The 13,646-nt window shown below is 49.3% G+C and overlaps 1 protein-coding gene across 2 annotated transcripts in view; it reads right to left on the bottom strand.

Moving 5' to 3' along the window:
* Nucleotides 1–854: 854 nt before the first annotated feature.
* The window catches only part of PLEKHB1 (pleckstrin homology domain containing B1), an 86,930-nt gene continuing 74,138 nt past the window's right edge, over nt 855–13,646 (bottom strand). For both annotated transcript variants that reach the window (XM_088462457.1, XM_088462458.1), the window contains one exon: nt 855–1,517. In XM_088462457.1, the coding sequence (XP_088318583.1) occupies nt 1,384–1,517 (134 nt within the window). In that variant the 3' untranslated portion in view covers nt 855–1,383. The remainder of the gene's footprint in view (nt 1,518–13,646) is intronic.

The following is a 13,646-nucleotide window of genomic DNA, read 5'->3' as shown; positions in this document are numbered from 1 at the left end:
GGCGACATCACAGATGGAGGAGGAACGTGCTCCTAAGGTTTCCTGATACATTTATTTTTAGCCCCATATTGTGGCGAGGACAGGAGGGAAATAATTGGGAGATTCTTCATAGTCGCTTGTGTGATTTATTGCGGGCGTTTTGCGTGTTCTGACACTGACGTCACTAGACCTGACCAGCTATCCTTCTGCACGGAACGCTGGGAACCCATGTCTTGTGCAAGTTACAGCTCTCCGAAGACCTGTCGCCAGCCTAACAGAGGCGTATTAGCTTATTGCAGCCGATTAATCCAACTTTTGAAAAAAAAAACAACACTTTCCCACGTCTCCCTCAATTACAAATCTGGTCCATGTAATGGTTCTGATTCAGAGGTGGATGCTATTACAGCCTTTATGCTAATGTTGCAGTCAATGGGCTTCCTAATGAGGCGCCGACCGGCTGCACCACTAATCCACCGCTGTGCGTAGACAGACATACCATCGGTTGCACCATTGGACATTCACGCCAGCCCTAAGGAGGCGTGGAATGTCGGTCTGAACGTGGCCGCCGATGACAGTGCTGACCGCGACACGCCCGTGTCTGGTTAGCCACCCCGTTACCTTCCGGAAACGCCCATTCGCCCATTGAAACTGTCTCTCCTCATCCAAGTTTGTTCTGCGTCTCCCGGCGGTAACTCAGCAGGACCGGCCTGTGCGCAGCCAGTAGTAAAATATCCTCTATTTGCAAGTGGTGTAATTTTTTTTTTTTTTTTGTCTATAAATGTTCAGTAAAATAGATAATTGTAATGGGAGCTGCCATCCCGATTTTTTAAACAAGACATCAACAATAAGCTCCAATTCAACACTGCCCCCCGGTGGCTAAATGTTTATTACATACAGTATGATCTTGCATGACTTTACCCACAGATAACTTCTAAAGAAAGCCCCTCTCAAGCATGGGAGTAATCTTGTTTTATTCTGCATATCGTCTTTTAAAACAAATATCAGCGTTATCCCGTAAAATAACAGTAAGATGCAGGACATTCGGACTTCGACTACAACTCATCATTAATTCTGCAAGTGACATGTAAAACTCAAGAGGCTCCTCATGTAGTATTCCTCTATTACCATGTGCATGATATGTATCAAAGGGGAAATAGGCTAAATCTATGTATCTATAATAAAGCAGCACAGCAATCATTTGCGGAAACTTAATGAATATTTTCTTAGAAAAAGTTACAGCTTACGTTATCTAAAGAAACACAACTTAGCAGTGTCCTGACCAATGATCATGTAATGTATAAAGCTACATGTATGACACATGATAATTAACCGTGTCTGCCAGGCGGGTACGTCCCATAACATATGGCGCCGGCTTTCCTGCCCTCTCCTCTTACGCTGAAGCCCCTAAAACCAGCATGGCAGCCAGATGAGAGTGCTGAGGGCGGAAGTGGTGAGAGCTCCGGCCAGCAGGCCCAGCGTCATTTGTTCTCCAAACGCGTTGCGGTCGTCTCTCACGATGACATGCGTCAGTCCAGGAGCTGGAGGGAAAATCGGTGGTTTAGACAGCAATAGTGAATATATTATTATTATTATATTTTATGTATAGAGCACCGACATATTACATAGCGCGGCACATTGAGGGGGATTATAATATATATATAATATTACATTGTACCACATAGGTCTATTGCCAGGTTTCTATGCCATGCAGCGCACCCATGCTTCATCCCTCTGATAGAACAGTCACAGACAAGCTTAATTGCGTCGCTTCAAGACCATCCTGCGCACTGATCAGCGCCGCGTGTCCCAGGGGGGCCGAGGTTTGGTGCATGTCTGACACGTTCTCCAAATCACCCTGTGCTGTGACAGTGCCGGGGTATTGGGTCTCCTACGGAAGAACGGCCCCAAATCTCCATCAGCTGGGGCTGTAAGGCCCTTTAGGGCAGGAGCGGTCTAAGAAAGGAGGGGTCCCGTGTGCAGTCTGCAAGCGCCCCCCGCCCCCACGCTAAAGCATGTTCTGAGTAGGCTCTGGCACTTTGCCAGCGTCTCACTTTGCCCACGCCATTTTCCCCGGTGTTTACAGCGGCATCGCTGGGGAGTATAAGTTTATGGGTGCAGGGTGTTCTGTGTGGTCCGCTCTCGACCCATGTGCACCGCACACCCTCCCCCCATTAAAGATAAGGGCCTCAGGACCAGGTCTGCCGCAGCATCTATGGTGTGCCGGTGGTCTACATACAATGTGATTTCAGCATCCGCTGTGTGTAAGGGACAAGTCCACATTCAGCGTAAAGAGACTGCAAAACAGTGCAGTCAGCTGATAGGAGAATCCATGAGGTTTCTACATTGTAAGAATATTACTGGTGAGCAGCGATTAGTAAACTGCCAGGATGGTGCAGAAATAGCTTCTTGTTATGTTCTGTGACCAGCAGAGGGCAGCACTGCACTATCCATACGTAGAACAGCAGTTCTCTATCATTTCCCACCTTGAGTACTCTCAGGCAGCCCATTTACGTTAATTTGTACCCCCCAACATCCGCGTAGCAATACATCAGCACTGACTATAATTGTCATTAGGTGAAATGTGCAGACACCGCTTAATAAATGTGCTATAAACATGGTATGAAAACAATGTCACACAAGTGTAACCAATCAGATTCTAGCTACTATGTTCTAGAAGGTGCTAGATAAATGAGAAGTAGAGTGTGATCGGTTGCTATAGGCAACAACCTACACTCCTATAAACCAACACTTTAGTAAATATAGCCCTTACTGTGATGCACGGGGCCAGTGCTCCCTCGGACACTGCTTTCCCTGTGTGCAATAATTATAAGTCCTACTCCGCTATTATAGTACATTATAGACCACATATTATTACAGACCACCGAGGGCCCTGCTCTCAAGAGCTTACCTTCTAGTATGTATTTAATGGGCCTGATTCTGCGTCACACGCAGTCCGCATGTGGCCACATTCGGAATCTAGATACTATGCCACAGGTTCTCAAACTCGGTCCTCAGGACCGGAAACAGTGCATGTTTTCCAGGTCTCCTCACAGAATCGCAAGTTAAATAATTAGCTCCACCTGTGAAACTTTTAAAATGTGTCAGTGAGTAATGATTACACCTGTGCACCTGCTGGAAAACATGACCTGTTTGGGGTGCTAAGGACCGAGTTTGAGAACCACTGTACTATGCTAACAGAATGCTAATGCAAATTTCTCGTGTGTACAAATCACGCTGCGCCACATTTACAGTGCGCTATTGCAGCCGCCATCACTAGTATCACCACTTACACCTTTCTGTCTGAATCGCCCAGAGACAGGCTACACTGCAGATGATCGCTGTGACGCATGTACCATTTGCTAACATTCGATATTTGCAGCCGCATACGGCCCTGCGCGCGACACAGAGTAAGGCCCAATATGTTGCGCGACATTTGACGCAAAATCTTATAAAAATTAAAAGTACGTTCTCACTGGTGCTTAAACATCCAGCTGTGGCGCATTTCCCTCCGGCGCTAACGTATTCTGCAGCAGACGCAGGAAATGCAAATACTACTAATATAGAAAACTAAGGGCCTGATTCAGACCCACTCGCGAGCGGCTGTCCGCTCGCAAGTGGGTCGATGGTGTGCACTGCACATGCGCACGACGGAGGGAGCTCCGTCGTGCGCATGCGCGAGACACGACGAACGAAGGACTTTCCTTCGCTCGTTGTGTCTGATCAAAGGGGGTGTGCTGTCGATGTTGATTGACAGCATGCCCCCTTTGGTGGGCGTGCCTGCCAGACGTAGGCGTTCCCATGGGAACGCCTACCGTCAGAAGCCGGCCCCACTGACATCACTAGTGATGTCAGTGGGAGTGATTTTGGCTCTGATAGAGCCAAAACCACTCCGGGCCTTGCGGTTGAGAAACTCAACCGCAGGCTTCTGCTCGCAGTGGCGATGGTCGCGATGGTCAAGACCATCGCGACAATCAACCTGCACGCTCATATATGCTGTGGGTGGTGACCCACAGCTATACGAGCGTCCAGGAGGACGCTCCATAATTATGGAGGTGGGCCCTGATTCAGAGCGAGCGCTCTGGTCAGAGCGTCCGGCTCTGAATCAGGGCCTAAGATTTGTGCCTCCTAACATGTTCCTCTGTCAGGGATCTCTCACCAGAAGGATTTGGGTTACCAGACGCTGGGGGAAATTTATCAAATATTGGAGAGAGATAAAGTACTAACCAATCAGCTTGTAGCTGTCATTTTACAGGCTGTGCTAGTAAAATGACAGTTAGAAGCTGATTGGTTGTTCTGAGCAACTTCTATGCAAGATTTGATAAATCTCCCCCTATGGACTTGTAACGTGTTACTATGGTAACAGGATAAGTGACAGCATTTTCATCACAGCACAGGACAGAGGCAGGTCAGCACAATCAGCAAAGCTAATGCTGGGTACACACTGACAGATATATTGGGAGATCAATATATCTGCTGCCCGTCGGCCAGTGTGTACCAGCGATATGTCTGTGAACGTTGGTGTTGACAGACATATCGCATTGGCTGCGCTGCACAGCCGATGTACAGATACGTCTGCAAACTGCCCATACACACACAGCGGCACTCGCCCCCGACCAGGACCCGCTGCAGCATGCAAATGATGGTTGTTCAGTGGGTATGAACGCCCATCAACGGCAGATATATCGCTTAGGTATGTACCCACCTTAAGGGGCATATCCAATTAGCTGCAAGCTTTTTCAGGCTGAAATGAATGCGCCTATCGCGCCCAATTTCCGATTAACACACCATCCAATTGAAAAAAACTTGCGCAGTCACTTCTGATGTTAACAGCCACATTAATTATGTTGAAAAATGGGGAAATCAGGCTGTACCCCAAAACACTGCAAATAAATATTGGATAAAAGTATAGATGTCTCTTACTGACCAAATGCTAAATTATTGGCGCTTTTAAAAAGTTACAAATGGCTGTTTTTTGTTTATATAGCAACAGCAAATTAATGCTCTAGTTATATTAATGAGTCTAAAATATGTCTGTAAGTATATTTTTGAGTCATTTAAGCCATTTAAAAAAAATAGTTAATATACACCTATAACTCCCACCTGCAATCTTGAAGACATCTGTCCCATCCATACAGCACCCCCATATACCTGTCCCATCCATACAGCACCCCCATATACCTGTCCCATCCATACAGCACCCTCATATACCTGTCCCATCCATACAGCACCCCATATACCTGTCCCAACATACAGCACCCTCATATACCTGTCCCACCATACAGCACCCCATATACCTGTCCCACCATACAGCAACCCCATATACCTGTCCCATCCATACAGCACCCCATATACCTGTCCCAACATACAACACCCTCATATACCTGTCCCACCATACAGCACCCCATATACCTGTCCCACCATACAGCAACCCCATATACCTGTCCCACCATACAGCAACCCCATATACCTGTCCCATCGATACAGCACCCTCATATACCTGTCCCACCATACAGCACCCCCATATACCTGTCCCATCCATACAGCTACCCCCATATACCTGTCCCACCATACAGCAACCCCATATACCTGTCCCATCCATACAGCAACCCAATATACCTGTCCCATCCATACAGCTACCCCAATACACCTGTCCCATCCATACAGCACCCCCATATACCAGTCCCATCCATGCAGCACCCCCATATACCTGTCCCACCATACAGCAACCCCATATACCTGTCCCATCCATACAGCACCCCCATATACCTGTCCCACCATACAGCACCCCCATATACCTGTCCTACCATACAGCACCCTCATATATCTGTCCCACTATACAGCAACCCCATATACCTCTCCCATCCATACAGCTACCCCCATATACCTGTCCCACCATACAGCAACCCCATATACCTGTCCCACCATACAGCAACCCCATATACCTGTCCCATCCATACAGCACCCTATACCTGTCCCATCCATACAGCACCCCCATATACCTGTCCCATCCATACAGCACCCCATATACCTGTCCCACCATACAGCACCCCATATACCTGTCCCACCATACAGCACCCCATATACCTGTCCCATCCACACAGCATCCCCATATACCTGTCCCATCCATACAGCACCCCCACATACCTGTTCAATCCATACAGCACCCCCATATACCTCTCCCACTATACAGCACCCCCATACAACTGTCCTACCCATACAGCAACCCCATATACCTGTCCCATCCATACAGCACCCCCATATACCTGTCCCATCCATACAACACCCCAATATACCTGCCCCACTATACAGCAACCCCATATACCTGTCCCACCATACAGCACCCCCATATACCTGTCCTACCCATACAGTACCCCCATATAACTGTCATACCCATATACATGTCCCTCCATACAGCAACCCCATATACCTGTCCTATCCATACAGCACCCCCATATACCTGTCCCACCATACAGCACCCCCAAATACCTGTCCCATCCATACAGCACTACCATACACCTGTCCAACTATACAGCACCCCATACACCTGTCCAACCATACAGCAACCCCATACACCTGTCCCACCATACGGAACCCCCATATACCTGTCCCACCATACGGCACCCCAATATACCTGTCCCATCCACACAGCACCCCCATATACCTGTCCAAAACATACAGCACCCCATATACCTGTCCTATCCATACAGCAACCCCGTATACCTGTCCCACCATACAGCACCCCCATATACCTGTCCCATCCATATGGCACCCCCATATACCGGTCCCACCATACAGCACCTCCATATACCTGTCCTAAACATACAGCACCCCATATACCTGTCCAATCCATACAGCAACCCCATATACCTGTCCCACCATACAGCACCCCCATATACCTGTCCCATCCATACAGCACCCCTTTATCTGTCTCACCCAGACAGCACCCCTATATCTGTCTCACTATACAGCAACCCCATATACCTGTCCCACCATACAGCACCCCCATATACCTGTTTCACCATACAGCACCCTCATATACCTGTTCTAACCATATAACACTCCTGTATACCTGTCCCATCCATACAGCACCCCCATATACCTGTCTCATCCATACAGCACCCCCATACACCTGTCCAACCATACAGCACCCCCATACACCTGTCCAACCAAACAGCAACCCCATACACCTTTCCCACCATACAACAACCCCATACACCTGTCCAATCCCTACAGCATCCTGTCCCATCCATACAGCACCCCCATATACCTGTCCCGCCATACAGCACCCCATATATCTGTCCCACCATACAGCACCCCCATATACCTGTCCCATCCATACAGCACCCCCATATACCTGTCCCACCACACAGCACCCCCATATACCTGTCCCATTCATACAGCAACCCCATACACCTGTCCAACCATAAAGCACCCCATATACCTGTCCAATCCATACAGCACCCCCATATACCTGTCCCATCCATATGGCACCCCCATATACAGGTCCCACCATACAGCACCTCCATTTACCTGTCCCATCCATACAGTACCCCCATATACCTGTCCCACCATATACCTGTTCCATCCATACAGCACCCCATATACCTGTCCCATCCATACAGCAACCCCATATACCTGTCCCACCATACAGCACCCCCATATACCTGTCCCATCCATACAGCACCCCTATATCTGTCTCACCCAGACAGCACACCCACATACCGGTCCCACCATAAAGCACCCCCATATACCTGTCTCATCCATACAGCACCCCCATACACCTGTCCAACCATACAGCACCCCCATACACCTGTCCAACCATACAGCAACCCCATACACCTGTCCAACCATACAGCAACCCCATACACCTGTCCCATCCATACAGCACCCCCATATACCTGTCCCACCATACAGCACCCCCATATACCTGTCCCACCATACAGCACCCCCATATACCTGTCCCACCATACAGCACCCCCATATACCTGTCCCATCCATACAGCACCCCTATATCTGTCTCACCCAGACAGCACACCCACATACCGGTCCCACCATAAAGCACCCCCATATACCTGTCTCATCCATACAGCACCCCCATACACCTGTCCAACCATACAGCACCCCCATACACCTGTCCCACCATACAGCAACCCCATACACCTGTCCCATCCATACAGCATCCCCATATACCTGTCCCATCCATACAGCACCCCCGTATACCTGTCCCACCATACAGCACCCCCATATACCTGTCCCACCATACAGCACCCCCATATACCTGTCCCATCCATACAGCATCCCCATATACCTGTCCCATCCATACAGCACCCCCATATACCTGTCCCACCATATACCTGTTCCATCCATACAGCATCCCATATACCTGTCCTAAACATACAGCACCCCATATACCTGTCCCACCATACAGCACCCCCATATACCTGTTCTAACCATATAAAACTCCCGTATACCTGTCCCATCCATACAGCACCCCCATATTTTTGTCCCACATCTTTTAACCCATAATTCTGTACTTTGCAGAATATCATTCCAAAAATGACGTAATTATTAGCCAAAGTAAGCTAATTAAAAACTTCCAAATGCCGAATTGATTATTATGGGGAAGGTGTGTGCCCCAGGGGTTCTGACATTTTTTATCTTAAAATATAGATTTTTTCCTGATTTTGCACTCGCTCTGGGGCTGCACGAAAAAAGCAGCATTAAATCCTACTGAAAGTTAACGCAGCTAAATTTGCGCGGCAGATTGAATACCAAAAGCCTTGCGCCCGGCCATGTCAATTCGCAAATCGGGTTAACGCGGCTAACTGAGTATGCCCCTAAGTCTGCTTCGGCAGTGCTTCGCCCTGTATTTAGGCACAAATCACAGTGTACAAAATCAGTTTTCTTCCAAACTTCCCAATAAACTACAGTGCTCCAGTACCTGCCGCGCTCACCTGGGGGAAGGGCAGGTTTATGCCAGTTATACAGTCACATTATGTTATCCCCTTCCCTTTGCTTGGGACCTGTTGTTCCGTTTACTGACACAGGAGGGGTGAGCGTTCATAAATTACTATTTAAATTCTCAAAATATTGCATTGATACAATGCAATGTAATAAGTTAATTAAAACAGTCTGTGGCCGGAGGCTGGCCACATGTGGTTAATGGCGGCCGCGGCACTGAAGGGGTTAATGCAGGAACCAGACAGCAGACAGGGTGTACTCAGATACGGCAGGAACACAAACTGGAGGCAGCGAGGTGGAGAACACTGCAGGTAACATTAGCTGAATGCAGACTGACACGACTAGACAGGACTGTGGTAATAATATAGCAGGACTGAGTACTGACAGGATCAGGATACAGGAACAGTTGAACTTGGTAAACTGGCAAGAACTCAGGTAACAGAGCAACATACACTGGTAGTCAGACAGTATAACCGGTACTGAGTGCAGGGTTGGCTGTAACATAGGAGATGCAGGATCCAATCAGAGCCATTTCCAGCAGAGAGCTTTTCCTAATCACAGGCTAGTGTGCACCTGAGCTCTGCCCAGAGACAGATGATAAATCAGTGGGCACCAGAGATCTGCACACACAGGCACCAATGACAGGCTATGAGCTGCACACAGACAGGCAGTAATGACAGGTTATGAGCTGCACACACACAGGCAGCAATGACAGGCTACGAGCTGCACACAGACAGGCAGCAATGACAGGCTACGAGCTGCGCACAGACAGGCAGCAATGACAAGCTATGAGCTGCATACACAGACAGGCAGCAATGACAGGTTATGAGCTGTACACAGACAGGCAGCAATGACAGGCTATGAGCTGCACACACACAGGCAGCAATGAAAGGTTATGAGCTGCACACAGACAGGCAGCAATGACAGTATATGAGCTGCACACACACAGGCAGCAATGACAGGTTATGAGCTGCACACAGACAGGCAGCAATGACAGGCTATGAGCTGCACACACACAGGCAGCAATGACAGGTTATGAGCTGCACACAGACAGGCAGCAATGACAGGCTATGAGCTATACACAGACAGGCAATGACAGGCTATGAGCTGCACACAGACAGGCAGTAATGACAGGCTATCAGCCGTACACAGACAGGCAGCAATGACAGGCTATGAGCTGTGCACAGACAGGCAGCAATGACAGGCTATGAGCTGCGCACAGACAGGGTCACTGACAGGCTATGAGCTGCGCACAGACAGGCAGCAATGACAGGCTATGAGCTATACACAGACAGGCAGCAATGACAGGCTATGAGCTACACACAGACAGGCAGCAATGACAAGCTATGAGCTATACACAGACAGGCAGCAATGACAGGCTATGAGCTATACACAGACAGGCAGCAATGACAAGATATGAGCTGCACACACACAGGCAGCAATGAAAGGTTATGAGCTGCACACAGACAGGCAGCAATGACAGGTTATGAGCTGCACACAGACAGGCAGCAATGACAGGCTATGAGCTGCACACACACAGGCAGCAATGACAGGTTATGAGCTATACACAGACAGGTAGCAATGACAGGCTATGAGCTATACACAGACAGGCAATGACAGGCTATGAGCAGCACACAGACAGGCAGTAATGACAGGCTATCAGCCGTACACAGACAGGCAGCAATGACAGGCTATGAGCTGTGCACAGACAGGCAGCAATGACAGGCTATGAGCTGTGTACAGACAGGGGCACTGACAGGCTATGAGCTGTGCACAGACAGGCAGCAATGACAGGCTATGAGCTATACACAGACAGGCAGCAATGACAGGCTATGAGCTACACACAGACAGGCAGCAATGACAAGCTATGAGCTATACACAGACAGGCAGCAATGACAGGCTATGAGCTATACACAGACAGGCAGCAATGACAGGCTATGAGCTGCACACACACAGGCAGCAATGACAGGCTATGAGCCATACACAGACAGGCAGCAATGACAGGCTATGAGCCGTACACAGACAGGCAGCAATGACAGGTTATGAGCCGTACACAGACAGGCAGCAATGACAGGCTATGAGCCGTACACAGACAGGCAGCAATGACAGGCTATGAGCCGCACACAGACAGGCAGCAATGACAGGTTATGAGCCGCACACAGACAGGCAGCAATGACAGGCTATGAGCTGTACACAGACAGGCAGCAAAGACAGGTTATGAGCTGTACACACAGACAGGCAGCAATGACAAGCTATGAGCTATACACAGACAGGCAGCAATGACAGGCTATGAGCTATACACAGACAGACAGCAATGACAGGCTATGAGCCGCACACAGACAGGCAGCAATGACAGGCTATAAACCGCACACAGACAGGCAGCAATGACAGGCTATGAGCCGCACACAGACAGGCAGCAATGACAAGCTATGAGCTATACACAGACAGGCAGCAATGACAAGCTATGAGCTATACACAGACAGGCAGCAATGACAAGCTATGAGCTATACACAGAGAGGCAGCAATGACAGGCTATGAGCTATACACAGACAGGCAGCAATGACAGGCTATGAGCCGCACACAGACAGGGGCAATGACAGGCTATGAGCCGCACACACACAGGCAGCAATGACAGGCTATGAGTCGCACACACAGGCAGCAATGACAGGCTATGAGCTGCACACAGACAGGCAGCAATGACAGGCTATGAGCTGCGCACAGACAGGCAGCAATGACAGGTTATGAGCTGCGCACACACAGGCAGCAATGACAGGTTATGAGCTGCACACAGACAGGCAGCAATGACAGGCTATGAGCTGCACACACAGAGGCAGCAATAAAAGGTTATGAGCTGCACACAGACAGGCAGCAATGACAGGATATGAGCTGCACACACAGGCAGCAATGACAGGTTATGGGCTGTACACACACAGGCAGCAATGACAGGTTATGAGCTGCACACAGACAGGAAGCAATGACAGGCTATGAGCTGCACACACACAGGCAGCAATGACAGGCTATGAGCTGCACACACACAGGCAGCAATGACAGGTTATGAGCTGCACACAGACAAGCAGCAATGACAGGCTATGAGCTATAGACAGACAGGCAGCAATGACAGGCTATGAGCTATACACAGACAGGCAGCAATGACAGGCTATGAGCCGCACACAGACAGGAGCAATGACAGGCTATGAGCCGCACACAGACAGGCAGCAATGACAGGCTATGAGCCGCACACAGACAGGCAGCAATGACAGGCTATGAGCCACACGCACACAGGCAGCAATGACAGGCTATGAGCTATACACAGACAGGCAGCAATGACAAGCTATGAGCTATACACAGACAGGCAGCAATGACAAGCTATGAGCTATACACAGACAGGCAGCAATGACAAGCTATGAGCTATACACAGAGAGGCAGCAATGACAGGCTATGAGCTATACACAGACAGGCAGCAATGACAGGCTATGAGCTGCACACAGACAGGCAGCAATGACAGGCTATGAGCTGCACACAGACAGGCAGCAATGACAGGCTATGAGCTGCACACAGACAGGCAGCAATGACAGGTTATGAGCTGCGCACACACAGGCAGCAATGACAGGTTATGAGCTGCACACAGACAGGCAGCAATGACAGGCTATGAGCTGCACACACAGAGGCAGCAATAAAAGGTTATGAGCTGCACACAGACAGCAATGACAGGATATGAGCTGCACACACACAGGCAGCAATGACAGGTTATGGGCTGTACACAGACAGGCAGCAATGACAGGCTATGAGCTGCACACACACAGGCAGCAATGACAGGTTATGAGCTGCACACAGACAAGCAGCAATGACAGGTTATGAGCTATAGACAGACAGGCAGCAATGACAGGCTATGAGCTATACACAGACAGGCAATGACAGGCCATGAGCCGCACACAGACAGGCAGCAATGACAGGCTATGAGCCGTACACAGACAGGCAGCAATGACAGGCTATGAGCTGCGCACAAACAGGGGCAATGACAGGCTATGAGCTGCGCACAGACAGGCAGCAATGACAGGCTATGAGCTATACACAGACAGGCAGCAATGACAAGCTATGAGCTATACACAGACAGGCAGCAATGAAAAGCTATGAGCTATACACAGACAGGCAGCAATGACAGGCTATGAGCTATACACAGACAGGCAGCAATGACAGGCTATGAGCTGCACACAGACAGACAGCAATGACAGGTTATGAGCCGTACACAGACAGGCAGCAATGACAGGCTATGAGCCGCACACAGACAGGCAGCAATGACAGGCTATGAGCTGCACACACACAGGCAGCAATGACAGGCTATGAGCTATATACAGACAGGCAGCAATGACAAGCTATGAGCTATACACAGACAGGCAGCAATGACAAGCTATGAGCTATACACAGACAGGCAGCAATGACAAGCTATGAGCAATACACAGACAGGCAGCAATGACAGGTTATGAGCTATACACAGACAGGCAGCAATGACAGGCTATGAGCCGCACACAGACAGGAGCAATGACAGGCTATGAGCCGCACACAGACAGGCAGCAATGACAGGCTATGAGCTATACACAGACAGGCAGCAATGACAGGCTATGAGCTGCACACAGACAGGCAGCAATGACAGGCTATGAGCTGCACACAGACAGGGGCAATGACAGGCTATGAGCCGCACACACACA

This window comes from Taudactylus pleione, unplaced genomic scaffold (genome assembly GCF_031769625.1).
Source record: "Taudactylus pleione unplaced genomic scaffold, aTauple2 ptg001248l, whole genome shotgun sequence".
NCBI lineage: Eukaryota > Metazoa > Chordata > Amphibia > Anura > Myobatrachidae > Taudactylus > Taudactylus pleione.
This window is presented reverse-complemented; position numbering and strand designations above follow the sequence as displayed.